Raw genomic sequence first — 27401 nt, 5'->3', positions numbered from 1 at the left:
GACAGGTATCAAATACATTCCATTCGCTCCATTCCAGCATTTTATTATGAGCCGTTCTCCCCTCAGCAGCCTCCACTGAAGTCACGGGGTAAGAATACTTTCTGAAGGCACCGTATGTACCTCAATTACATCGACTCGGCACTGCTAACCCGTGTATAAACAAGTTATCATTACTCATTGTGTATTTATTCCTTGCGTTATTATTTTTCTCTTAGTTCTCTTTTTTTTCTCTCTCTCTAATGTTCGGTAGGGCCAAGTAAGGATTCCCCTGTTGTCTACACCTGTTGTTTACGAAGCATGTGACATAACATTTTTATTTAATTTTGGATTTGGTTGTCAACACAACATAATATCAACATTTGTGGGATATGTACTGTATCTTCTGCTTGGATAGTTCCATCTGTGCCACTGACTTAGTCTGGCTTTAATTCCATTTTGTATACAAATGAATATTTAATATGTTGGATTTATGTCTCTAAGTTAATAACCCCTTATACTCATGGGAATTAGCCTATAGGGATAAATTGAAATGTTTCTTACAGAAATAAATCTGAAACTCATAAGCATGGTAGCAATTGAAAATGAAGTTTGACGATTATGGAAAAATGATTAGACCAAAGTTCAATACACAACAGTTCACCTGACACAAGACTGAAACCAAACATTACACTGTTGATTTTAATGTGCATTTGAGATGTACTGTACTTTTTGCCGCATTTGTTGATTTACAAAATCTGTAAATATTCTGGATACATTCTGTAACATGATAAGAATGTTCTTGGAAAATTGGGGGTAGGTGCAACATGAGACAAAACGTTTAAGGGTTTCAGTGAGATCTAACTGGTGTATCCAAGTGGTCACACACCTCTTCAACGTGTGCACAGTTCCTAAATAATTTCAATGCACTTTTATGACTCGAAGAGTCTTCAACTATTAGGTGGTTTTCTGAGCTCTCCTTGCTGTGCCGTTGAGGAACTAAAGAAAACACCTTTTTCTTTTAAACACAGATCTGCATCCCTGCCTTTTACACAATTACTGTTGAAAAAACAGTCGGGGCATAGTTTGAAAGCTCGTTCTATTGCCAACATCCCAGAAAACGGGGAATGTCCTGAGGACATTCGGCGATGTTCCCATGAGGTCCCTTAAGGGTTTTGACGCGAAGTTATCCCACTGACATTCTGAGAACATTCTGAGAACATTCTAAGGACGTTGCATGATGGTCCCAAGGGAATGTTCACTGTGGCACCTTATTGAAATTCCCTGTAAATTACCAGGATGTTACTGAGGACCCTAATCATGACCTTTTTATAGGACGTTCTCAGGACTTTAATTTTACTAGTCCTCCAGATGTTGCGTGATGGTCCCAGGGGAACGTTCTTTGGGAGACCTTTGTCTAGTTCCCTGTACATTTCCTGGACATCACTGACGACCACATCAGGACCTTTTTAGGGACGTTCTCAGGACTTTCATTTTACTAGTCCTTGGGACGTAATGTGATGGTCCTAAGGGAACGTTCTCTGGGAGACCTTTTTATAGTTCCCGCTTTGTCCCCTGAACATTCTTGTGACCTTGTGTCATGGTCCCCTGGAGGTTGTCTCTTTCCTGGTTTGTCCCGGGGGCGACTAGAGGACGTTCTTGGGATGTTGTTTAATGGTCCCTTGGAGGTCCCCTGAATGGTCTTGGGACTTTTTCATGGTCACCTCGAGGTTTTGTGTAGTTCACGGTTTGTCCCGGAGACGTCCCAAATGATGTTCTTGGGACGTTGTGTAATGTTCCCCTGGAGGTTTTTGTCATGTGATGGTCCTAGGTGTCCCCTACCATTTTATAAGTAATGAAATGGTATGGGCGGGGGGTTAACGTATAGTGGGGCAAAAAAGTATTTAGTCAGCCACCAATTGTGCAAGTTCTCCCACTTAAAAAGATGAGAGGCCTGTAATTGTCATCATAGGTTCACTTCAACTATGACAGACAAAATGAGAAAGAAAATCACATTGAATTTATTTGCAAATTATGGTGCAAAATAAGTATTTGGTCACCTACAAACAAGCAAGATTTCTGGCTCTCACAGACCTGTAACTTCTTTAAGAGGCTCCTCTGTCCTCCACTCGTTACCTGTATTAATGGCACCTGTTTGAACTTATTATCAGTATAAAAGACACCTGTCCACAACCTCAAACAGTCACACTCCAAACTCCACTATGGCTAAGACCAAAGAGCTGTCAAAGGACACCAGAAACAATATTGTAGACCTGCACCAGGCTGGGAAGACTGAATTTGCAATAGGTAAGCAGCTTGGTTTGAAGAAATCAACTGTGGGAGCAATTATTAGGAAATGGAAGACATACAAGACCACTGATAATCTCCCTCGATCTGGGGCTCCACGCAAGATCTCACCCCGTGGGGTCAAAATGATCACAAGAACGGTGAGCAAAAATCCCAGAACCACACAGGGGGACCTAGTGAATGACCTGTAGAGAGCTGGGACCAAAGTAACAAAGCCTACCATCAGTAACACACTACGCCACCAGGGACTCAAATCCTGCAGTGCCAGACGTGTCCCCCTGCTTAAGCCAGTACATGTCCAGGCCCGTCTGAAGTTTGCTAGAGAGCATTTGGATGATCCAGAAGAAGATTGGGAGAATGTCAGATGAAACCAAAATATAACTTTTTGGTAAAAACTCAACTCGTCGTGTTTGGAGGACAAAGAATGCTGAGTTGCATCCAAAGAACACCATACCTACTGTGAAGCATGGGGGGTGGAAACATCATGCTTTGGGGCTGTTTTTCTGCAAAGGGACCAGTACGACTGATCCGTGTAAAGGAAAGAATGAATGGGGCCATGTATCGTGAGATTTTGAGTGAAAACCTCCTTCCATCAGCAAGGGTATTGAAGATGAAACGTGGCTGGGTCTTTCAGCATGACAATGATCCCAAACTCACATCCCGGGCAACGAAGGAGTGGCTTCTTAAGAAGCATTTCAAGGTCATGGAGTGGCCTAGCCAGTCTCCAGATCTCAACCCCATAGAAAATCTTTGGAGGGAGTTGAAAGTCCGTGTTGCCCAGCAACAGCCCCAAAACATCACTGCTCTAGAGGAGATCTGCATGGAGGAATGGGCCAAAATACCAGCAACAGTGTGTGAAAACCTTGTGAAGACTTACAGAAAACGTTTGACCTCTGTCATTGCCAACAAAGGGTATATAACAAAGTATTGAGAAACTTTTGTTATTGACCAAATACTGATTTTTTTTTTTTTTTTTCCACCACAATTTGCAAATAATCACATTGTAGGATTTTTAATGAATTTTTCTGGATTTTGTTTTTCTTCTCATTTTTTCTGTCATAGTTGAAGTGTACCTATGATGAAAATGACAGGCCTCATCTTTGTAAGTGGGAGAACTTGAATAATTGGTGGCTGATTAAATACTTTTTTGCCCCACTGTAAGGAGTACGCTGTTCAGCTAAAATAGTGTTCCTCTTTCATCAATGACAGTATGAATACATGATCATTTAGTACTGATTTTTCATTATGACCACACCTGGGATTTGAACTCACAACCTGTGGATTTGGGGTATGCTTTTCTTAGTGCTGTGCCACAAAGTCTGTAAAATTTCATTACCTATAATACGTCTCTGCACTTAGCAGTGCAGCTTGCACTCTTTTGCTACACTACATGACCAAAGGTATGTGGAAACCTGCTCGTCGAACATCTCATTCCAAAATCATCAGCTTATGGAGTTGGTCCCTCCCTTTGCTGCTATAACAGCCTCCACTCTTCTGGGAAGGTTTTCCACTACATGTTGGAGCATTGCTGAGCGGACTCACTTCCATTCAGCCACAAGCGCATTAGTGAGGTCTGATGTTGGATGATTAGGCCTGGCTCGCAGTCTGCGTTCCTATTTATTCCAAACGTGTTCGATGGAGTTGAGGTCAGGGCTCTGTGCATTGCAGTCAAGTTCTTCCACACTGATCTTGATAAACCATTTCTGTATTCCTCGCTTTGTGCGTTGTCATGCTGAAATAGGAAAGGGCCTTCCACAAAGTTAGAAGCACAGAATTGACAAGAATGTAACTGTATGCTGTAGCATTAAGATTTGTCTTCACTGGAACTAAGTTGTCTAGCCCGAACCATGAAACAGCTCCAGACCATTATTCCTCATCCACCAAACTTTACAGTTGGCACTATGCATTCGAAATAATTTCATAAAGCTCCCAACGAACAGTTATTGTGCTGATGTTGCTTCTAGAGGCAGTTTGGAACTTGGTTGTGAGTGTTGTGTGGCCTACCACTTCGTGGCTGAGCTGTTGTTGCTCCTAGAGGTTTCTACTTCACAGGGTAGAAATTTGACGAACTGTTGGAAAGGTGGCATCCTATGACTGTGCCACAGTGAAAGTCACTGAGCTCTTCAGTAAGGCCATTCTACTGCTGATGTTTGTCTATGGAGATTGCATGGCGGTGTGCTCAATTTTATACACCTGTAAGCAACGATGTGTCTGAAATAGCCAAATCCCAAAATATAAGGGGTGTCCACATACTTTTGTGTGTGTGTGTGTATAAATATTTATTTTAGTAATCTGACTATTCTCTCATTGCTTTCATTAATGTATTTCAGCAGTGGTGTAAAGTACTTAAGTACAAATACTTTAAAGCACTACTTATGCAGTTTTTTTGGGGTATCTGTACGTTACTATTTAGATTTGACTACTTTTACTTCACTACATCCCGAAAGAAAGAATACTTTTAGACTTTTACTCAAGTAGTATTTTACTGAGTGAGTCACTTTTTACTTGAGTAATTATCTATTAAGGTATCTTTACTCAAGTATGACAATTGGGTACTTTTTCCACCACTATATTTCAGTTAGAGTTTTCAAAATATTTGTCTAATGTTGGTGGGGCATATTATTCTCTTTTAATATTACTCCTGAAACACTATGTCTATGATTTATTCAGTGTGTTTTAACAGAGCTGAGATTTACTTTGAAGTGCAAAGTGTAGGAATAGGCCTACAGGTGAAATCTGTCAGTGATGGACATGGTGGTGTAGCAGGAAGATTGCCATGCTGTGAACCAAGAGATTGTGAGTTCAAATACCAGGTAAGGACATGTAAACAAAGCTGGATCAGTGGTTCACCAATCAGGGCCTTGATAGGCTTGATGACAGTAATGAGGGGTGATGTGTACTAGGATGTGCGTGCCCGGTGTATACCTTTTTTTTGGTGGGGGGGAGAATGTTTCTCTGTCACCATTAGGTGACGTCTCTGGGACAAATCGAGAGCTAGACAAAAACCTCCAGGGGGTCATGACACAACGTCCCAAAAATGTTCAGGGGCCATGATGACACAACATCCCAAGAAAGTCCTAAAAACCTCCCCCAAGACAAACCGGGAACTATACAAAACCTCCAGGATACTGGGACGCAACATCCTGATGACTTTAGGTGACCATTTAGTGATGTCCCGGGGACATCCTAATGACTCATTATTGTTTGCAGGGAAGACAAGCTAAGTTCAAAAATACGATTTTACAGTGCTAGGCTTTCACAAGGCAATTCAGAAAAGCAGTTCATAATTTAGGTGCAAATAGAATGGAGTCATGAGAGAACTCAGATGCGTGGAAGTGGCGTAAGTGCGTATCAGTGTCCAAGTCCGAAATTTTCAAACCACATGGGTACGAGTGTAAAGGGCTACAGAATAGTACTAAATCAAATTTTCTTCACCATACTACAAACAGGCTCATTCTGTTCAGGGAAACCTAGGGTATAACCCCACGTCATCTTTTAACTGTACATCAAACATAAGCGATCATAAACGTTGAAATGCATTGTCGGAACTAGAAGCACAAGCGTTTCGCATTAACATCTGCTAACCATGTGTATGTGACAAATAAAATGTGATTTGATTTGGGACGTGCACATTTGGACTCGCAGGGGTTTGGCTTGCTTGTATAACATCAAAGTGGTATTTATTATAATTGTCAACGTCTCATCTTTCAAAATACATTGATTCCTCATAATTTACAAAAATTTTCCTCACTCAGACAGCAAACATTTAGCAAAAGTTGGCCAATTAACGGGAGGGATGGTAGCAACTTGTCATGAACGGTGCTGTCAGTCAAAACCCATACAGAGCTGTGAAGCGCAGAGCCTGAGCTCTGGCGTTATACAGTATATAGCACGTTACTGTGCTCCAATATAGGAGCGTATTAGTCTCCAAGTCTGCCATTTTCAACCCATATATGGGTATAAGTGTAAAGGGCTACAGAATAGGACTAAATAAAGTTTGACTTGATCCGGTCCTATTCTTTAACTTTGATTCTAGGTTGAGATGGCGACGTGAATCCAACATGTAAATTAATAATTTGTAGACAAACTGGATTTTGTTGTCAACCAAACACAATTCAAAATCACTTTTGCAATATAGTAAATAGCCTATTAGCCTGTCATTTGTTAACTTGTCGACAAGTTATGTTGGCTTCAGGTCTCCAACTAAACCAAACATAGAAGTTGAAGAATAGGATTAAGCCAGTGGCTCAGATGAAACTATTCAAGCATTCGATATCATTTAAAGGTCCATTGCAGTCAAAAACCTATGTGTCTTTCCACACTGAGGTTGGAATAATAGTGTGAAATTCTGAAAAGGCTTCATGATAATACCCTTTTAGTGTAAGAGCTGTTTGAAATTACGTCCTGAAATTTCAGCCTGTTTTGGTGGACAATAATAGCACATTTTTAGTTTTCCCCTCTCCACTCAGACCACTCCCATACAATCATAACAAAATTATTTATTGAGAAATTGCTTTCTTACTATGAAGATCTTTTTGACCATTTTAATTGTTTTAAATCGCAGTAAGGTACTTAATTGTTACCAATAAATTATTTTATATTGAGATAAAAACAGCTACATTGAGCCTTTAAATGTTTGATTGTGTTGTCAACCAAACACGACTCAATAATATTTTTGTAATATATCTTAGAAGCTGATGTAACAGTAATTACCCAACCTTAAAATAAGTAACACATCCACGGCCACATTTTGAGGCCTACTGTCTATAAATATATTTTTATGTAGTCATTGAAAGCATGCTTGTTCAAGATAGCATGCAAAGGTCACAGGTCTGTGGAGATCTTCCCAATTGCTGTAATAATCTGAACAGCATTGATCACTTGCACCATGTACTTTTAATTTAATCTCAACTGCAATCCAGGTAATTTGGTTGTGCTATTAGATGAAGCACAGTGATAACACTAAGTTCCTGTATAAATAGAAAATATCTCACATTGTATTCCAATTTGAATGTTGTTGTGTTTTAAAATGGTTGAAAGCTCAGTGGTAACACTAAACACCCTAAAATAACAAGGCTATATACAGGGGTACCTGTACCGAGTCAATGTGTGGGGGTACAGGTTAGTCGAGGTAATTTGTACGTGTTGGTGGGGTAAAGTGACTATGCATAGATAATAAACAGTGAGTAGCAGCTGTGTACAAAACAAATGGGGGGGGGGGTCGTCAATGTAAATGGTCCGGTAGCCATTTGATTAATTGTTCAGCAGTCTTATGGCTTGGGGGTAGAAGCTGTTAAGGAGCCTTTTGGTCCTAGACTTGGCGCTCCGTGCAGTAGCAGAGAAAAATGTGGCTTATTGGATTCTACAAACAAGTACACTATACATTAGCACATAAAGGATCTACTATCTGAATGTATGTCATCCCTTAACATTTGATCCAGTAGGTGACATGAATTCAATCTGTTTTGAAAGGGAGGAACAGTGCCAATTCTACCATATAGCCATAATGCTACTTGGCTGGTTTCCAGGACATAGATTAAGCGTTTCCATTTGTTCACTCTCTTGCTAACAGTTGATTTAGTTCTGCAACTAATGAACAAGAGATTGTCAGGTCGATAGGCTAATCTTCCTTTTTAATTCAATCTTTTCTGGCTTTTGTGTTCCTTGATAAGGTGTTGGTAATGTGTCCATTCAGGAAAGGAAAGAAGGGGGGTTTCTTTTATAGGAGGGGTAGGTACTCAATCAAGAGGAGCCTCCTTAAAACCACTGGTAGAAGGTGACAATGGACCGGTAGTCCAGTGCTAGTAAATCACTAGGTTAAGCTAGTTTTTACTCAGGTTTTTGTGCAATTTATTGTTATCTCAAGTGTCTGCCTCCATTATCTCCTTCAACAAGTGGAGGCTCTTTTGCCACATTTTCATCTAGCTTCTCAGAGAGAAGCATGCTACAGAACATGTCAGGGGGGAGCAGTGGGCATACCAGGAGGCGAGAGGAGTTTAAGGTTGTGATAGTAGGTGATGGTGGATGTGGGAAAACCTCCCTACTCCAGGTTTGCACTAAAGGAGACTTTCCAGAGGTAAGACAACTGACAAAGCCAGCTCATCAGCTGGCTGCTTCTCTTCTCTATTTACACTTTTCAGGGAAAAAGCAATCTATTTACATTATTTATTCAGGTACTATTATTACTCTGCATGTAGACAAATTACTGTGAGGAATGTAAGTGACAACACAATTTATATATGCACATGAGATGACAAAAAGAGCTAAGTTAACTTCAACCTTTTTAGCTACCATCTCTGAAATAACATTAAAAAAAACTGGACGTAACTCAATTTTTGTCTATCTTTCAGAAATATGTACCATCTGTGTTTGAAAAATGTGTCGCCAACGTGAGGTACAGAGGCGCTGAGTTTCGTCTGAACATCTACGATACTGCAGGTCAGGTCTTACATATCCATGCTTTTGAGAGCACCAGTGCACTAACACTTGGCTGAACAGGTATCCTGAGTCTTTAGTGGGCGTGTTGTGCTCATAAGTAGTCAGATCTACAGTATCTTAGAAATGCAGTAACAGACACCCTCTGGTTGTTAAAGAATCATAATGTACTTTAAGTGAGAGTGACTCAGGAGAGTCATAGTAGATTTTAAATAAAGATAAAGGAATAACCGATGAGGCTGGCATTGATTTAAGTAGCCAACTAGTTTTTATTTGATTTTTTGGTTATGCGATTTTCATGACAGATTAATAATACACATCCATCTATTTCAGGTCAAGAGGACTATGACCGATTACGCCCTCTGTCCTATCAGAGTGCCAACCTGATATTGATCTGCTATGATGTCACTTGCCCCTCAAGTTATGACAATTTGCTAATCAAGGTACTGCACTCTCTTCATACTTTACTGCTCTTCTGTCTGTTTCAGTCCACAGAAGGAGGAAGAAACATTAACATACAGTGCCATACGTTTCATGACATCTACAACATAATTAATGTACCTGAAGATGGGTGACAATGTCAGCTGACAATCAGAAATATATTTGAATACTTGCTCAAGCAAGTATTTATCAGGTTCATGGTAAATTTGTTTTGCAAAGTAGATGCAGTCACCCTCACGGATTATTCTATGGACTGTACAAAGATCCCACTGACTATACATGTATTTTCACTGCATGACATAGAATGTTTAGAATATCTAACTCTGTTTAGCATATCTTTCAGTGGTTCCCCGAGGTGCATCACTTTTGCCGTGGTGTGCCCATTATACTGGTAGGATGCAAAACAGACCTGCGGAAAGACAAGGTCTTGGCAAAGAAACTGTGGTCTTCAGGCGAGAACCCCATCACATACATCCAGGTAGAGATTTCCTACATAGCCTTATGTATAATTTATAGACATTGAATATACTGTATATCTGCCGTACAATTTACATATGTCATTAGTATTGGGTTTATTGAAAATGCAATACAAGTGGTTGAATTAGGGTGGTTTGTTGGGAAAGGTAGACTTTGATCAGAAGGGTTGAACCAAAAACACCTTCAAAAGATCAATAGCAGTGATGAGATTATGTTAATGTCCGTAATGACAATGCAAACCCCCACTCACCCCAAATCTGTGAGTGATAATCACAATTCTGAATCACCCTTTCTCCTGGACTAAATGTATTTATCTGACATTTATTTTTGGCTAGTTCGTGTCAGGCAGGGAACCTTTTAATGTCATGCAATATTTTCTATTTGAAATCAGAAACTCTCAACAGGAAGATTTAGCTCAGAATAGTTATGTAATGTCTTGTTGGTGCCTCTCAATTAAAAATATCACTTTTTAAAATGTTTTCCTCCATCTGAGCAGGGTGAAGAGACCAAAAGGAAGATCAACGCTGACCTCTACTTGGAGTGTTCAGCCAAATACAAGGAGAATGTGGAGGACATATTCAGAGAGGCTATCAAACGAGCCATTGCAGCAACAAGGAAGGCAAAATGGAAAGGATTCTGTGCCTTTCTGTGACCCAAGAGATAATGCTATCCCCCACCGTGAGCTCCTGATAGACAGTGCTCTAGACCTATACTCTCAGGGAAAACACAGATGACTCCTCCCTACGACAAGTCCTCTTACACTTTTGATGCTGCGTGTCCACTTCATTTTACCCTGTGCTAACCCACTTCCTTTGTGTGGTTTTCCTTCCTGCTAACTCTTGACATATCTTCTAAATGTATTTCTTTCAAAGAAACTGACAATGCCTTCAAGTTATAGACCCACAAATAAGGAAATTGGGTCTTCAACAATTTGAGCATACATGAGCAGGACATTGCAAATAATTGAAGGTACCATTGTTTTCCATATTGATGCATTCAATATTTTTCATTCAAAAGAAGGTTGACTAACAGTAATTCAAAGTACATCTCGTATAAGTATTTAAAACTTTAATATGAATAAATGAAGCAACATAAGATGGATTTTCTTATTATTCTTTATTCAGTAGGCATAGGGTTGTTATGCATAACATAATCATTGTGCATTTTGTATATTTGATTGTCTAATAAAGAGGTCATATCAATCCAATCCTCTGCCTTTTGGAGTCTCACCACAATGTAACAGATTTACAGTATAAGATAATGATTTGGCACCAGACAATGCAGTGTAAACTGTGTGGGGTTTCATAAGCCCCAGGCACTCAAAGACCTCTTACAAATCTTGGCCTCTAAGGGGGATGTTACAATCATCATACAGTATACACTGAGTGTACAAAACATTAAGGACTCCTTCCTAATATGGAATAGCACCCCCCCCCCCTTTTGCCCTCAGAACAGCCTCAATTTGTTGGGGCATGGACTCTACAAGGTGTCGAAAGAGTTGGGTTGACTCCAATATTTCCCACAGTTGTCAAGTTGGCTGGATGTCCTTTGGTTGGTGGACCATACAAAATAGAGAACACTTCACAATTGACTCATAAATAATAAAAACAGAAGATCATGTGCCATTATTTGATGAAAGTAAATATGTGCACTTGGATCACATTAAAAGGTCGACGACAAAGATCTGAAGATATTGCCTCCATAAAAATGCATTTATTAATTTGCCCTCTAGCTTGAAGTATTTCCTTTAAAAGAAGCTACTTGTGATTTGTCATAAATGCAAAACAAACAGCTTTACAATTAAGAAAAGTACTTCACATTGAAGGTGGTATTTCAGCCTGACATGAGGAACTGGGAACCATATCCCAACCAACCTGTCTAATAATTACATAATGTAGAGGAAAAGGTTAAACAAATACACTACCGTTCAAAAGTTTGGGGTCACTTAGAAATGTCCTTGTTTTTGAAAGAAAAGCACATTTGGTCTGTTAAAATAACATTAAAAAGATCAGAAATACAGTGTAGTGTAGGCCAGCATCCCGGAGTCGCCTCTTCGCAGTTGAGGCTGGTGTTTTGCGGGTACTATTTAATGAAGCTGCCAGTTGAGGACTTGTGAGGCATCTGTTTCTCAAACTAGACACTAATGTATTTGTCCTCTTGCTCAGTTGTGCACTGGGGCCTCCCACTCTTCTATTCTGGTTAGACAGTTTGCGCTGTTCTGTGACGGGAGTAGTACACAGCATTGTACAAGATCTTCAGTTCCTTGGCAATTTCTCACATGGAATAGCCTTAATTTCTCAGAATAAGAATAGACTGACGAGTATCAGAAGAAAGGGCTTTGTTTCTGGCCATTTTGAGCCTGTAATCGAACCCACAACTGCTGATGCTCCAGATACTCAACTAGTCTACAGAAGGCCAGTTTTATTGCTTTAATTAGCACAAGTTTTCAGCTGTGCTAACATAATTGCAAAAGGGTTTTCTAATGATCAATTAGCCTTTTAAAATGATTAACTTGGATTAGCTAACATAACGTGCCATTGGAACACAGGAGTGATGGTTGCTGATAATGGGCCTTTGTACACCTATGTAGATATTCTATAAAAAATCTGACATTTACAATGTCTACACTGTATTTCTGATCAATTTGATGTTATTTTAAAATGGACAAATTAGCTTTTCTTTCATAAATAAGGACATTTCTAAGTGACCCCAAACTTTTGTACGGTAGTGTACATTTCAAATTCCACACTTGTATTTGTCTATCATGTAACAGTAGCATGCTTAAAATACATTAACTCATCAAATGACCATCAGAGCAAATCTGATCAATTGTACTGACTTTGAAATGTTAAAATATGAGGTATATATTCCAGACGGACTAAAAAAATCTAAATTCTGCTTTTCCCTACTATAACAGCAGTTATTACATATTATGCTCTGACCAGTTTTCCTTTCATGGAAATTGGCCGGTTATCATTTTGTTAAATTAAAATCCGACTACTTCACAAAATGTTATTACAGTATGTTCATCCTACACTGTGTTCCCCAGCCACCTTAGACAGAACTTAGTGTAGTTGTGTATGTGACATAACTACAAATATCTATAATGACATACAAAACATTTAAAAACCAATTTCACACAGATGCTCACTCACATTCAGCTATTCAGATCTGTTTCTGAAGCCATAAGGAAGACAGACATGCAGCAAAGTTTTTTTTAAAAGTGGCTTGAGTCCAAACTAGTGAACAATACAAAGCAAATTCTTCTGACCTCTCCAACTATTTACACAAGTAGAAAAATGCCTAATGCAGAGTCCAAATCCCAATACAAAACATCTGAAGAAATGATTTTACTATATAAAGTATCCTTTCTCATGGTGTTCATGCAAATAGATACAAAAAAAACAAGTCAATAATACATTTCTTACAGCTGTGTACTGCTCCAACTCCCTACTTGTGTGTGCTCCCGTCAGGGGAAGTCGACGGAGGAGGGCTGCAGACTGGTTGTCTCCGCCCTGTAGTCTAGCTGGTTCTGCAGCCGGGTGATATTGGACAGCTCCTCCAGCTCCCGAAACTGACGGTCAGTTTTGTGACTCACTAGAGAGCGGTAGAAGTGCACAGCGAACACAATAAAAACCAGTCCAAACGGCACCATAATGGAGGTGGAGACAATGGCTGCCGCCCTTCCATAATTGTCGGTGCTATTTTTAACAGTTGAGGGACTGAGGGGCAGGAACTTGACCCAGCACAGCAGAACCACCTCTGCCAGGAAGAGAAGGGTGCCGATGACAGTGGAGAAGGCCCAGGCCAGCTCAATGTAGCAGTGCATGCGCTCATGGGGCGACTCGTTGATCGAGTTCAAGTTGTGAACATTGCTGACAGCCTCCAGGTTTGGCAGGATGCAGGTGCTGATCATCAGGGCGAAAAGGTGCACTGCCACAAGGACAGTGGTGCAGGCGCTGAAGGCTATCAGCAGCCCTTGGGGATACACATGATCTTGTTCCAGCTGTACCTCCACCATAGCCACCTGAAAGAGACACGATTTCACACGGTTACAGCTTGACTGAAAAAGCGACGTGCAAACAGGATGAGGAATCAGAACAATCTGAACAAAGACAATGATGTAATTTAAAGCTCAACCACTGCATGTGACAATTCCATGTTTTTTCTCTATAGAGGGGTTGCAGTTGTTACAAATCACGTAGCAACCACACAGGGCGCCATGTTGGAAGACCAGTCAGTCTGGTGGAACTTTGTTGCCCTGTGTCCCCCAATCGTCCACATGGCTGGCTGTGTTTCGCTACCAGCGAAAAACAATTCAGGAAGATTTCCCATTATTTCGTTTTTTTCCTAAGCACCCAGAATATAGGCAGTGGAAGAACCTATTCACTTTAGTAAATATATTTAGAAAATTATAAAAAATGTACTGTATTATTAGCTAGTTAGCTAGCTATTCAGTATAAGTGAAGTGAATTAAATATCGCCACCCAGCTAGCTAAATTCGTATTAGCTAGCTATCTTGTAGCCAACCTTTGCACACTCTTGGAATTCTCTCAACCAGCTTCACCTGGAATGCTTTTCCAACAGTCTTGAAGGAGTTCCCACATATGCTGAGGACTTGTTGGCTGCTTTTCCTTCACTCCGCAGTCTAACTCATCCCAAACCATCTCAATTGGGTTGAGGTCGGGTGATTGTGGAGGCCAGGTCATCTGATGCAGCACTCCATCACTCTCCTTCTAGGTCAAATAGCCCTTACACAGCCTGGAGGTGTGTTTTGGGTCATTGTCCTGTTGAAAAACAAATTATTGTCCCACTAAACGCAAACCAGATGGGATGGCATATCGCTGCAGAATGTTGTGGTAGCCATGCTGGTTAAGTGTGCCTTGAATTCTAAATAAATCAGTGTCACCAGCAAAGCGTCACATGGGAACCACACATGCGGAGATCATCAACTCACCTACTCTGCGTCTCACGAAGACACGGTGGTTGGAATCAAATGTCAAATATGGACTCATCAGACCAAAGGACAAATTTTCACTGTTCTAATGTCCATTGCTTGTGTTCTTGGCCCAAGCAAGTCTTCTTATTATTGATGTCCTTTAGTGGTTTCTTTTCTGCAATTCGACCATTAAGGCCTGCTTCACACAGTCTCCTCTGAACAGTTGATGTTGAGATGTCTTATTTAACTCTGAAGCATTTATTTGGGCTGCAGCAGAGGAAACTGGGTCTTCCTTTCCTATTGTGAGGTCCTCATGAGAGCCAGTTTCATCATAGCTCTTGATGTTTTTTTGCGACTGCACTTGAAGAAACGTTCAAAGATTGAAATTTTCCGGATTGACTGACTTCATGTCTTAAATAATGATGGACTGTCGTCTCTTTGCTTATTTGAGCTGTTCTTGCCATAATATGAACTTGGTCTTTTACCAAATAGGGCCATTTCTGTATTACACAACCGATTGGCTGAAATGCATTAAGGAAAGAAAATCCACAAATGACTCACCACCTGGTTTCGGTCTTATGTAGCAAAATTTGTTGTATTTTTTTTAACATTGGATAAAAGTAGACTCAGAACTACAAAATGGTATATTATACACAGCATGCTTTTTGGAACAATGGGAAAGTAATTTTGCTTTGAATGTTGATACATTTGTTAACTCACTTTTGAGAAAAGGGCCCTTGAATTTTTGGTACCTACTGGAGAGCTCTCCTTTGTCTACGCCCCCATTCAGCATTGTTCACACCCTCTTAAGCAAGCTCCGCCCATCTCTTTAAGGATTCACATGAGGTCATGTGCTAAACAGTGAGTAGTGTAGTAAAGATTAAGACTAAAAATGGTGGTAGCCTACAAGGAAAAAATCCAGGTAAACAGAAAGTGTCCAGATAAAAATAGTTTATAAATATTAGATGATGCTTACCCAGACACACTTGTCTGAATTGATGGGTCATGTGAAAGAAATAATATAAACACCCAGCCACAACCTGGTGGAAAAAGTACTAAATTGTCATACTTTAGTAAAAGTATAAATCATTTCAAATTCCTTATATTAAACAAGACGGCACAATCTCTTTTTTTTATTTAAAAAAAATGGTTTATTGAAGGATAGCCAAGGGCACACTCCAAAATTGACAAACAAAGCATGTGTTTAGTGAGTCTGCCAGATCAAATGCCGTAGGGATGTCGTGATAAGTGTGAATTGGACAATTTTCCTGTCAAAATATAACAAGTACTTTTGGGTGTCAGAGAAAATGTATGGAGTAAAAAGTACATTTTCTTTCTGAATGCAGTGAAGTAAAAGTTGCCAAAAATATAAATAAGGTACAGATAGTAGTTTTACCTAAGTACTTTTGGCCACTGCCCAAATGCCTTCACACCAGTACATTAGCATACTGTTACACATGCACTTAACTTATGTATGGGATACTATGTGATAAGGCCATGCAAACTGAGTTGAAACCTGAGTGAGGTGCACATGTACAGTACATAAACAGATTCATGCGCCATATTTATGTGGATGCGCCATAAATTTGTGTGGTGGACACTTGATACCGCAACGATACATGTGACCGTATGTCACAAAATCATGTTACGACTACATAACAATATTCATTTTTATATATACAGTTGAAGTTGGAAGTTCACACACTTAGGTTGGAGTCATTAAAACTCGTTTTTCAACCACACCACCAATTTCAACCACACCACCAAAACTATAGTTTTGGCAAGTCGGTTAAGACATCTACTTTGTGCATGACACAAGACATTTTTCCAACAATTGTTTAGACTTATTCACTGTATCACAATTCCAGTGAGTCAGAAGTTTACATACACTAAGTTGACTGTGCCTTTAAACCTCATTGGAAAATTCCAGAAAATTATGTCATGGCTTTAGGAGCTTCTGATAGGCTAATTGACATCATTTGACATCATTTGAGTCAATTTGAGGTGTACCTGTGGATGTATTTCAAGGCCTACCTTCAAACCAAGTGCCTCTTTGCTTGACATCATGGGAAAATCAGCCAAGAACTGAGAAAAAAACAATTGTAGACCTCCACAAGTCTGCTTCATCCTTGGGAGAAATGTCCAAAATCTTGAAGGTACCACATTCATCTGTACAAACAATAGTACGCAAGTATAAACACCATGGGACCACGCAGCCTTCATACCGCTCAGGAAGGAGATGCGTTCTGTCTCTTAGAGATGAACGCACTTGTGGGAAAAGTGCAAATCAATCCCAGAACAGCAAAGGACCTGGTGAAGATGCTGGAGGAAACAGGTACAAAAGTAACTATATCCACAGTAAAACAAGTCCTATATAGACAACGTGAAAGGCCACTCAGCAAGGAAGAAGCCACTGCTCCAAAACCGCCATAAAAAAGCCAGACTACGGTTTGCAACTGCACATGGAGACAAACATCGTCCACACGTGTTTCCCCAACTCTGTAGTTGGTGAAGAAATGGTGCATGTAGTTGATGACTGCGCTGCTGCCTTTGCTTGCTTGGGCCAGCTCTCTTTTTGATGGGAGGCATTAGACCATTCTCCTAAAAAACTGCAGTAGAAAGAATTATCTACGCATAACGAGCAGCTCATTTTATAGACAAGATGCTACGCTGCTGAACAATCTGAAACTTCTCTCGGCATGTCCAGCCCACTCATTATCTCAGCCAATCATGGCTAGCGAGAAGGTTACTGACTTTTTCTTTGGCTAAACCAACTAGGCTGGTAATTTAACTTCTTTATTTGTATTTATAGATGGCATAAAAACGTGTTATTAAAAGGCACCTGAAAGTTCACATGTTCGAGAAGGCATTTCTGCCCCAAAAAAACATTTTGTTAAGAAAATATTTTTTACGTTCAAACAGCTCTCCTGTGAAGTCGTGACTTGCGACATACACATAGTTTCCTGAAATCGGGTCACAAATTAACTTAAGGCACACCTGTTGATTGAAATCCATTCCGGGTGGCTACCTCATGAAGCTGGTTGAGAGAATGCCAAGAGTGTGCAAAGCAGTCATCAAGACAAAGGGTGGCTACTTTGAAGAATCACCGATATTTTGATTTGTTTAACACTTTTTTTGTTATGATTCCATGTGTTATTTCATAGTTATGTCTTCACTATTATTCTCCAATGTAGAAAATAGGAAAAATAAAGAAAAACCCTGGAATGAGTAGGTGTGTCCAAACTTTTGACTGGTACTGTAAGTATTCAGACCCTTTGCTTATGAGACTTGAAATTGAGCTCCGGTGCATCCTGTTTCAATTGATCATCCTTGAGATGTTTCTATAACTTGACAAGAGTCCACCTGCGGTAAAGTCAATTGATTGGCCATGATTTGGAAAGGCACACAATGTAATAAAAGCACATTTTATTGGTCACATACACAAATTTAGCAGATGTTATTGCGGGTGTAGCGAAATACTTGTGTTCCTAGCTCCAACAGTGCAGTAGTATCTAACAATTCACAACAATACACAAATCTAAAAAGTAAAATAATGGAATTAAGAAATATATAAATATTAGATAAAGCAATGTTGGAGTGGCATTGACTAAAATACAGTATATTGTTATGAGATGTGTAAAGCAGTATGTAAACATTATTAAAGTAACTAGTGTTCCATTATTAAAGTAGCAGTGATTCCAAGTCTATGTATATAGGGCAGCAGCCTCTAAGGTCCAGGGTTGCGTAACCTGGTGTTAGTCGGCTAGTGATGGCCATTTAAAAGTCACCTTGAGATTGAAAAAAAAGCTTCTGTCTCTCAGTCCCAGCTTTGATGCACCTGTACTGACATCGCCTTCTGGAAAATAGAGGGGTGAACAGGCCGTGGCTTAGGTTGTTGTCGCTTTTGGCCTTTCTGTGACATCGGATGCTGTAGGTGTCATACAGGGCAGGTAGTTTGCCCTGTCTATACAAGGTCCCACAGTTGTCAGTGCATGTCAGAGCAAAAACCAAGCCATGAGGTCGAAGGAATTGTCCATAGAGCTCCGAGACAGGATTGTGTTGAGGCACAGATCTGGGGAAAGGTACCAAAACTTTTCTGCAGCATTGAAGGTCCCCAAGGACACAGTGGCCTCCATTTTTAAATTGAAGAAGTTTGGAACCACCAAAACTCTTACTAGAGCTGTCCGCCTGGCCAAACTGAGCAATCGGGGGAGAAGGGCCTTGGTCAAGGAGGTGACCAAGAACCCGATGGTCACTGACAGAGCTCCAGAGTTCCTCTGTGGAGATGGTAGAATCTTCCAGAAGGACAACCATCTCTGCAGCACTCTTTATGGTAGTGGCTAGACAGTAGCCACTCCTCAGTAAAGGGCACATTACAGACCACTTGGAGTTTGCCAAAAGGCACCTAAAGACTCTCAGACCATGAGAAACAAGATTATCTGGTCTAATGAAACCAAGATTGAGCTCTTTGGCCTGAATGCCAAGCGTTCACATCTGGAGGAACCCTGGCACCATCCCTACGGTGAAGCATGGTGGTGGCAGCATCATGCTGTGGGGATGATTTTCAGCAGCAGGGACTGGGAGATTAGTCAGAATTGAGGGAAAAATGAACAGACCAAAGTACAGAGAAATTCTTGATGAAAACCTGCTCCAGAGCGCTCAGGACTTCAGACTGGGGTGAAGGTTCGCCTTCCAACAGGACAACAACCCTAAGCACACAGCCAAGACAACGCAGAAGTGGCTTCGGGACAAGTCTCTGAATGTCCTTGAGTGGCCCAGCCAGAGCCCGGACTTGAACATGATCAAACGGCTCTGGAGAGACCTGAAAATAGATGTGCAGCGACAAGCCCCATCCAACATGAGAGCTTGAGGGGATCTGCAGAGAAGAATGGGAGACACTCCCCAAATACAGGTGTGCCAAGCTTGTAGCGTCATACCCACGAAGACCTGAGGCTGTAATCGCTGCCAAAGGTGCTTCAACAAAGTACTGACTAAAACAGGGGTGGGCAACTTCAGTGTCACAGTTTTGCCCCAGCTAACACATCTGACTCCAATAATCACCTAATTTAAAAAATATATATTTTACCTTTATTTAACCAGGCAAGTCAGTTAAGAACATATTCTTATTTTCAATGACGGCCTGGGAACAGTGGGTTAACTGCCTGTTCAGGGGCAGAACGACAGATTTGTACCTTGTCAGCTCGGGGGTTTGAACTCGCAACCTTCCGGTTACTAGTCCAACGCTCTAACCACTAGGCTACCCTGCCGCCCCATGGCGGCAGGTAATCATGATCTTCAGTTTAGAATACATGCTACAATTTCTAAAAAACAGTTTTTGCTTTGTCATTATGGGGTATTGTGTGTTGATTGGGGGGGGGGGGGGGGGGGACACAATGAATCAATTTTGGAGTAAGGATGTATCGTAATAAAATGTGGAAAAAGTCAAGGGGTCTGAATACTTCCCGAATGCACTGTATTTATCATCATCATCATCAACTCGAAAGTCATTTGTAGCTAGCTAGCTAACAGCCATGGCATGGAAGAGGGTAGAAGGATTAACGGCACCAGCTGTCAAAGGGATAGAGTAGGCTACTCTGGATAGGGTATGTACTGTTGTAGGTGGACATTATGAAAAGATTCGAGTTCCAGTCCCTAGCGAGAGAAACTGGGGAAAGAGAGATATCAAATCAAATCAAATGTATTTATATAGCCCTTCGTACATCAGCTGATATCTCAAAGTGCTGTACAGAAACCCAGCCTAAAACCCCAAACAGCAAACAATGCAGGTGTAAAAGCACGGATATATAGATATAGAAACATAACATTCAGTGTCGTCTTATTTGAGTATGATTAAGCCTGTTTCTTTGTGATGTTTTCTGTCGTCAGATAAAGCAAGCTGTGAAAACCTGTATGCAGATGAAGAGGTCCCAATGAACGTCCCAAGATAATAAGGGTACATCCTTGTATACCATGTGTTGTGTGTAAATGTTGTAAATAAAAAGTTTCAAAAAAGTCAAACAATTAATAAAACCTATTACAATTGGAGCAGCCAACCCTACTATTCCAGCCCAGCACTAATACACCTGATTCAACTTCTCAAACCAAATTAGTTGATAATCAAGTGTGCTTTTGCTGGGCTGGAATAGAAGTCTGCTCACCAAGGAGAATAGGGATCAGTGGTGTGAGGTTGGCTACCTCTGGTATTGACTTTTTTGTAAAGATGAAATGATGCTTTCATAATAATAGCCTAAGGAACTAATTACTAAAATGTCTAAACCTTTACATACGAGTTAGCTTACCCATACACTTTTTATTTCATATAGTCAAAGTATTGATTCTTCGAAGTGAAGTGTTTAAATTTAACTGAACTATTATACAAGATGAACTAGTGTCAGTGTTAATCACAGATCACAATCCTGCAATAAAGAGGGGAAGGGAATCTGTCTCTGACTTGTCTGTGTTGCTGTGTTGTAATCTCAAATGAACATGACCTTTTTGATCAGTTGTAAGCACCCCAAATAGTTTTATTTGATTGATATCCAGAGAGAGGGACAGCCATGTGAACCCCTTTTGAAGCTGATGATAATGGCTATGTCAATGCAGCCATAGGCCTACAGCAGTGTTTCCCAAACTCCAGTCCTCGAATACAACCCAACAGCACACATACCTGATTCGGACAAACATACTTGATTCAACTCATTGAGGGCCTGACGATTAGTTGTCAAGTTGAATCCGGTTTGCTTGTTCAGGACATAAATAAAAAAGGTGTACTTTTGGGGTTACTTGAGGACTGGAGTTGGGAACCACTGGACCATCAGTATGGTGACATTAGCCTTATGGGCATTTGCAATGGCCCCTTGGCATTATGCAACTGAAGCAGAGATTAGCTTCTTCCAATGATGAAAAGATCAGAGCAGCTCCTGTACTAACAGCTGTCCGAGTTCAGGTCTTGACGGGAAAAAGGTGTCTCTGCTTTTTGACAGTTTTTGAGTCTTATTCTCCTTGGTGTTTCATGATCTGTAAAAATATTTTTTCACGTTGTCTTTCTGGCCTTGTTAGAGCAGCCAAATACTGCACAATAATTTACCATGGTGTTGAATTAAGTACACTGCTCAAAAAAATAAAGGGAACACTAAAATAACACATCCTAGATCTGAATGAAAAAAGTATTTAATAAGAATTTCTCTTTACATAGTTGAATGTGCTGACAACAAAATCACACAAATTATCAATGGAAATCAAATTTATCAACCCATGGAGGTCTGGATTTGGAGTCACACTCAAAATTAAAGTGGAAAACTACACTACAGGCTGATCCAACTTTGATGTAATGTCCCTAAAACAAGTCAAAATGAGGCTCAGTAGTGTGTGTGGCCTCCACGTGCCTGTATGACCTCCCTACAACGCCTGGGCATGCTCCTGATGAGGTGGCGGATGGTCTCCTGAGGGATCTCCTCCCAGACCTGGACTAAAGCATCCGCCAACTCCTGGACAGTCTGTGGTGCAACGTGGTGTTGGTGGATGGAGCGAGACATGATGTCCCAGATGTTCTCAATTGGATTCAGGTCTGGGGAACGGGCGAGTCAGTCCATAGCATCAATGCCTTCCTCTTGCAGGAACTGCTGGCACACTCCAGCCACATGAGGTCTAGCATTGTCTTGCATTAGGAGGAACCCAGGGCCAACCGCACCAGCATATGGTCTCACAAGGGGTCTGAGGATCTCATCTCGGTACCTAATGGCAGTAAGGCTACCTCTGGCGAGCACATGGAGGGCTGTGCAGCCCCCCCAAAGAAATGCCACCCCACACCATGACTGACCCACTGCCAAACCGGTCATGCTGGAGGATGTTGCAGGCAGCAGAACGTTCTCCACGGCGTCTCCAGACTCTGTCACATGTGCTCAGTGTGAACCTGCTTTCATCTGTGAAGAACACAGGTGTTCTCTGGCAAATGCCAAACGTCCTGCACGGTGTTGGGCTGTAAGCACAACCCCCACCTGTGGACGTCGGGCCCTCATACCACCCTCATGGAGTCTGTTTCTGACCGTTTGAGCAGACACATGCACATTTCTGGCCTGCTGGAGGTCATTTTGCAGGGCTCTGGCAGTGCTCCTTCTGCTCCTCCTTGCACAAAGGCGCAGGTAGCGGTCCTGCTGCTGGGTAGTTGCCCTCCTACGGCCTCCTCCACGTCTCCTGATGTACTGGCCTGTCTCCTGGTAGCGCCTCCATGCTCTGGACACTACACTGACAGACACAGCAAACCTTCTTGCCACAGCTCGCATTGATGTGACATCCTGAATGAGCTGCACTACCTGAGCCACTTGTGTGGGTTGTAGACTCAGTCTCATGCGACCACTAGAGTGAAAGCACCGCCAGCATTCAAAAGTGACCAAAACATCAGCCAGGAAGCATAGGAACTGAGAAGTGGTCTGTGGTTATCACCTGCAGAACCACTCCTTTATTGGGGGTGTCTTGCTAATTGCCTATAATTTCCACCTGTTGTCTATTCCATTTGCACAACAGCATGTGTTGCTTTCTAAGTGGACAGTTTGATTTCACAGAAGTGTGACTTAGAGTTACATTTTGTTGTTTAAGTGTTCCCTTTATTTTGTTTGAGCAGTGTAGTTTTAGACACTTATCATGCAGCTTGGGGTAGACACTAAGCTGTTATTGTCAGAAGAACTGATGCGGTGGTCTTCCAAACATGGCCGCCAGGAGGCGTCGTACATCACCTAGCAACCCTCTATTGCAGGGGTGTCAAAGTCAAATGGACGGAGGGCCAAATAAAAAAATCAGCTACAAGACGAGGGCCGGACTGTTCGAATGTTCATTGAAATTTTTTTAAATGACGCATATAGTCTAGTGAACCTAATTGAACCTACTGAAAACCTAACAAATATATTACAATATGATCAGATAAATAAAGCAATATTTTCTTATGGCTCTGTCAGTAATCTTTAATTTTCAACAGACACAAAAGACAAATTTCCTTTATATAAATATCCCCATAACATGAACATTAAATGAAAGAAACCGGTATTCAAGGCACCATCAGTAGACTATATTTTCTATTTTAGCAAAAGTGGGCTAAATTTACTTCAAAGAAAAACAATAATAGCAATTTTCTATCATCCACTCAACTGAAATATTTTTAAAATATAATTGGATTGAAATACAAAAAAATAAAGTGCAAAAATCTATTAATCAAAAACAACACTTTGTTTAAGGAGAAGTAACATGCAGTGAAAACAAATATTAAATTTTAACTTTTAAACTTGAACTGTAAAAACTCTAAATATGTGATTGCACAGTAATGTTCACTTGTTTGAGGTTGAGGGTGATACTTGGTGGTGTCCCATCTTTTCCACAAGTTCATCAATGTTCGGGTAAGGCTCTGAGCTGAAGAAATCCTCAGAATTGAGTGGAGGTGTTCAGCAGTAAGTCGACTTCTGTGTGATGTTTTGTTCAGGTTCATCAAAGAAAACAGTTGTTCACACAGGTATGTGCTGCCAAACATAGACAACGTTTGAGCAGCCTGGATGCGCAGCTGGGGCATTGTGCCGGGAGGAAACAGGCGAACTCCGCAGCACCCACTGCCGCATATTTTGCCCTCAGTGCATCATTGCATTGAGGTCAATCAACTCCATTTGGAGGTTTGGTGGTGAGCTTTCCACGTCAACAGCAAATGGGTTACCGAGCAGTTCCAACCTGCTTTTTTGTGCTTCAAAGTCAGCAAATCGGCGTCGAAAGTCAGCGGCAAGCATACCTATTTTATCAACTGTGTGCTCGGGAACGCACTGGTAGAGAGCTTCTCTTTCATGGTCTGGCAGCTGGGAAAGTGGCATTTTCTTTCCGCATCTGCGTCTCCCACAGAGTCAGTTTGGTTTTAAATGCCTTCACTGTACTGTACATATCAGAGATGACACGATCCCGACCCTGCAGCTGCAAGTTTATTGCATTCAGATGTCGTAATGTCACACAGAAAAGCCATTTCACACAGAAACATTTCGTCTGAGTTGTGTTGTGTCTTTCCCTTTGCTGTCCAAGAACAGACAAATCTCCTAGCTCGAAACATCTTTGAAGCACCTTTCCCTGGCTTAGCCATCGCACCTCTGTGTGATAAGGCAAATCACCATGCTCCGTTTCTAACTCCGTCAGAAATGCCTTGAACTGGCGGTGATTCAAACCTTTGGCTCTGATAAAGTTAACTGTCGTGATGATGCTCATTACATGCTCCATTTTCAAGGCTTTACCGCACAACGCTTCCTGGTGTATGATACAATGATAAGCTGTCAGCTCACCTGTCGCGTTTTCCTCTTGCATCTTTTCCCGTATCTTCGCCACCAGTCCGCTCCTGTGTCCACACATCGCAGGTGCTCCGTCGGTTGTCAAACCCACGAGTTTTTCCCAAGGCAGCTCCATCTCATTTACACATCTTGACACCTCTTCATACAAATCATGCCCCGTAGTTGTGCCATGCATAGGACGTAAAGCCAAAACTCCTCTGTCACGCTTAGGTTGGAGTCCACTCCGCGGATGAAAATTGACAACTGGGCAATGTTGTGTCGGTGCTCTCATCCACAGCCAAGGAATATGCAATAAAATCTTTTCCCTTTTTCACAAGCTGCTCTTTTAGATTGATGGACAACTGGTCTACTCTCTCGGCAATGGTGTTTCTGCTCAGACTCACATTTAAAAAAGAGTTGCCTTTTTCTGGGCAAACTTCGTCACAAACTTTAATCATGCAGTTTTTGATGAAATCCCCCTCCGTAAATGGCCGGGCTGATTTAGCGATCTCTTCTGCCAAAATAAAACTGGCCTTGACAGCAGCCTGGCCTTGTGATTTGGCTTTTTTGAACAGAGCCTGTCGATTTGAGGCCTCGTTTTAATTCCTCTGCCTTTTGTAGCCTTTGTTCCATGTCCATATTCTTGTTTTTGTCCGCGTGTTTCGTTTCATAATGTCGTCTCAGATTATACTCTTTCAGTACCGCCACACTTTCTCCACACAGAAGACACACAGGTTTTCCAGCTACCTTCGTGAACATATACTCCGACTCCCACCTTGTTTGAAACCCCCGGTTCTCAGTATCCACCTTCCGTTTTGCCATTTTTGATGGGTATCTGAAAGTTAATTTTACTGTGATGCTGACGACTGCTGTGCCAATAAATATTGAAATGAAGCAGCCTACTGCTCGGTGCGTCACCTTTGCATTGTGGGAAATGTAGTATTGGTGCGTGTAAAAGATCTGCGGGCTGCCGGCTTGCTGCGGGCCGGTTCTAATAATAAATCAAGATCATCCCAGGGGCCGTAAAAAACCTTCTTGCGGGCCGGATGTGGCCCGCGGGCCTTGACTCTGACATATGTGCTCTATTGGGTGCAGGACTGTACAGGAAGATGTAGCCTAGCCTAGCGTTTTTGACCAGCTGACAACTGTACTGGGTCCAACTTTCTGTTGGGTGAGTGACTGTCAGATTTGCTGCAGTTTACTTGTGGCAGGTTAAGGTTTGACTCACTAATGCCATCTTTAATTTGCATCTGGCCTTGCATAGTGGTTTAACTTGCAGAGACATTTAAATGCACTCAACTATGCATATGCAAATCTATGCATCAAAATTGCAATGTAACCAGTTTCATACAGAAATACATTTAATTGTAGGCCTAATGCATATCGTTAAATATGTTTGCCGGTTATTTTCAATCAAAACAGTCTTGGTTTATCCAGCATTGTAGTCAAATACTGGTAGGATGCTGCAACCTGGACTCATGGGTAGACATAACATAGTAAACGTGAATCGAGGACGCTCCAATTAGTATGTTACGTTTCATATGGTATGTATTCAAATGTGTGGCTGTCCATCATACATTTCGTATGATATGTTACAAATTACAATTAGTATATGTTATAAATTTGTGTTATAATTCAATTATTAATTCAAATTTGTTATGCTAATGTTAGCCACCTGCCTAACAAATTGGAATAGGTGCTAACATTAGTTAGGTGGCTTATGATTGGTAAGCTAGGGGTTAGGGTTAAGTTTAGGTGTTAGGTTAAAGGGTTAGCTAAAAGGGTTAAGGTTAGGGGACGGGTTAGTTAACATGCTAAGTAGTTGCAAAGTAGTAAGTAGTTCAAAAGTTCCTAATTGGCTAAAATGCTAAAGTTGTCCATAATAAGATTTGAACTTGCGTTATACACCCACCCATCCAACAACCCTACATTCATTTTTGCCTTAGGTAACCAGCTGTCTTATATAACTATACCAAACGTAACATATAATACTATTTTGAATGTCTCTGATTTACTTTGACTATATTACATCTAATCTGAGACCAGGCTGCAAATCATACTAATTTGATTTACTATAATTTACGTTTACTATGTTACGTCGTCTATGAGACCGGGCTGGTAGGATAGTCTACCGGTAGGTGTAGTCTTACGAAATAGTGCGTCATAACTACATTTTGTCAACGTTGTCATCCGCTCCAATCCATATGACTGGGTCCTGGTACTCACCATTGCGAAACCCGACAGGAGAGCTGAAGTTCTGCTCGTAGCCTTCAGCTTTGCTCGACTCAAGTAAAGTTTTCTCCAAGACAGAGCTTGCAACGAATGCTCGTTCAAACTCATTGCTGGCTACTGGTAATAACTTTTCAATCAGTCAACCTGTAGTTCTTCCAAGTTGAAGAGTCGATTAAAAATACACGCGCTGCGGACTCATGCGACTTGACATACAATTGTACTTCTAAACTAAGTCAGGAAATGACACGATACTACCCACAATCCAATGTTGTTTCTATTTCCCTTCTTGCGGAAGTTGTAGTGCGCCT

General features: G+C 41.1%; 2 protein-coding genes across 2 annotated transcripts; one reads left to right on the top strand and one right to left on the bottom strand.

Annotated features, from left to right (window-relative positions):
• LOC115140565 (rho-related GTP-binding protein RhoF-like) lies at positions 1-10737 on the top strand. The gene is made up of 6 exons (XM_029678901.2): positions 1-88; positions 8209-8359; positions 8634-8721; positions 9052-9161; positions 9503-9637; positions 10133-10737. Exons 2-6 carry the CDS (start codon positions 8225-8227, stop codon positions 10286-10288), a joined length of 624 nt encoding a protein of 207 aa, XP_029534761.1. The 5' UTR covers positions 1-88; positions 8209-8224; the 3' UTR covers positions 10289-10737.
• On the bottom strand, positions 10734-27356 carry LOC115139950 (calcium release-activated calcium channel protein 1-like). The gene is made up of 2 exons (XM_029677856.2): positions 27088-27356; positions 10734-13663 (listed from the first exon to the last, which is right to left on the bottom strand). Exons 1-2 carry the CDS (start codon positions 27199-27201, stop codon positions 13106-13108), a joined length of 672 nt encoding a protein of 223 aa, XP_029533716.1. The 5' UTR covers positions 27202-27356; the 3' UTR covers positions 10734-13105.
• Positions 27357-27401: the final 45 nt, after the last annotated feature.

This window comes from Oncorhynchus nerka, linkage group LG13 (assembly GCF_034236695.1).
Source record: "Oncorhynchus nerka isolate Pitt River linkage group LG13, Oner_Uvic_2.0, whole genome shotgun sequence".
NCBI classification, from domain to species: Eukaryota; Metazoa; Chordata; class Actinopteri; order Salmoniformes; family Salmonidae; genus Oncorhynchus; species Oncorhynchus nerka.
Note: the sequence above shows the minus strand (reverse complement) of the source record. Positions and strands in the feature narration are given on the sequence as shown.

Excerpts from the sequence above, each read along its gene's own strand:
- LOC115139950 (XM_029677856.2), bottom strand. The coding sequence starts at position 27,201 with ATGAGTTTGAACGAGCATTCGTTGCAAGCTCTGTCTTGGAGAAAACTT. Across the intron at positions 13,664-27,087 it reads TCCTGTCGGGTTTCGCAATG|GTGGCTATGGTGGAGGTACA; the intron begins GTGAGTACCAGG and ends TGTCTCTTTCAG.
- LOC115140565 (XM_029678901.2), top strand. The coding sequence starts at position 8,225 with ATGCTACAGAACATGTCAGGGGGGAGCAGTGGGCATACCAGGAGGCGA. Across the intron at positions 8,722-9,051 it reads GAACATCTACGATACTGCAG|GTCAAGAGGACTATGACCGA; the intron begins GTCAGGTCTTAC and ends CATCTATTTCAG. Across the intron at positions 9,638-10,132 it reads ACCCCATCACATACATCCAG|GGTGAAGAGACCAAAAGGAA; the intron begins GTAGAGATTTCC and ends CCATCTGAGCAG.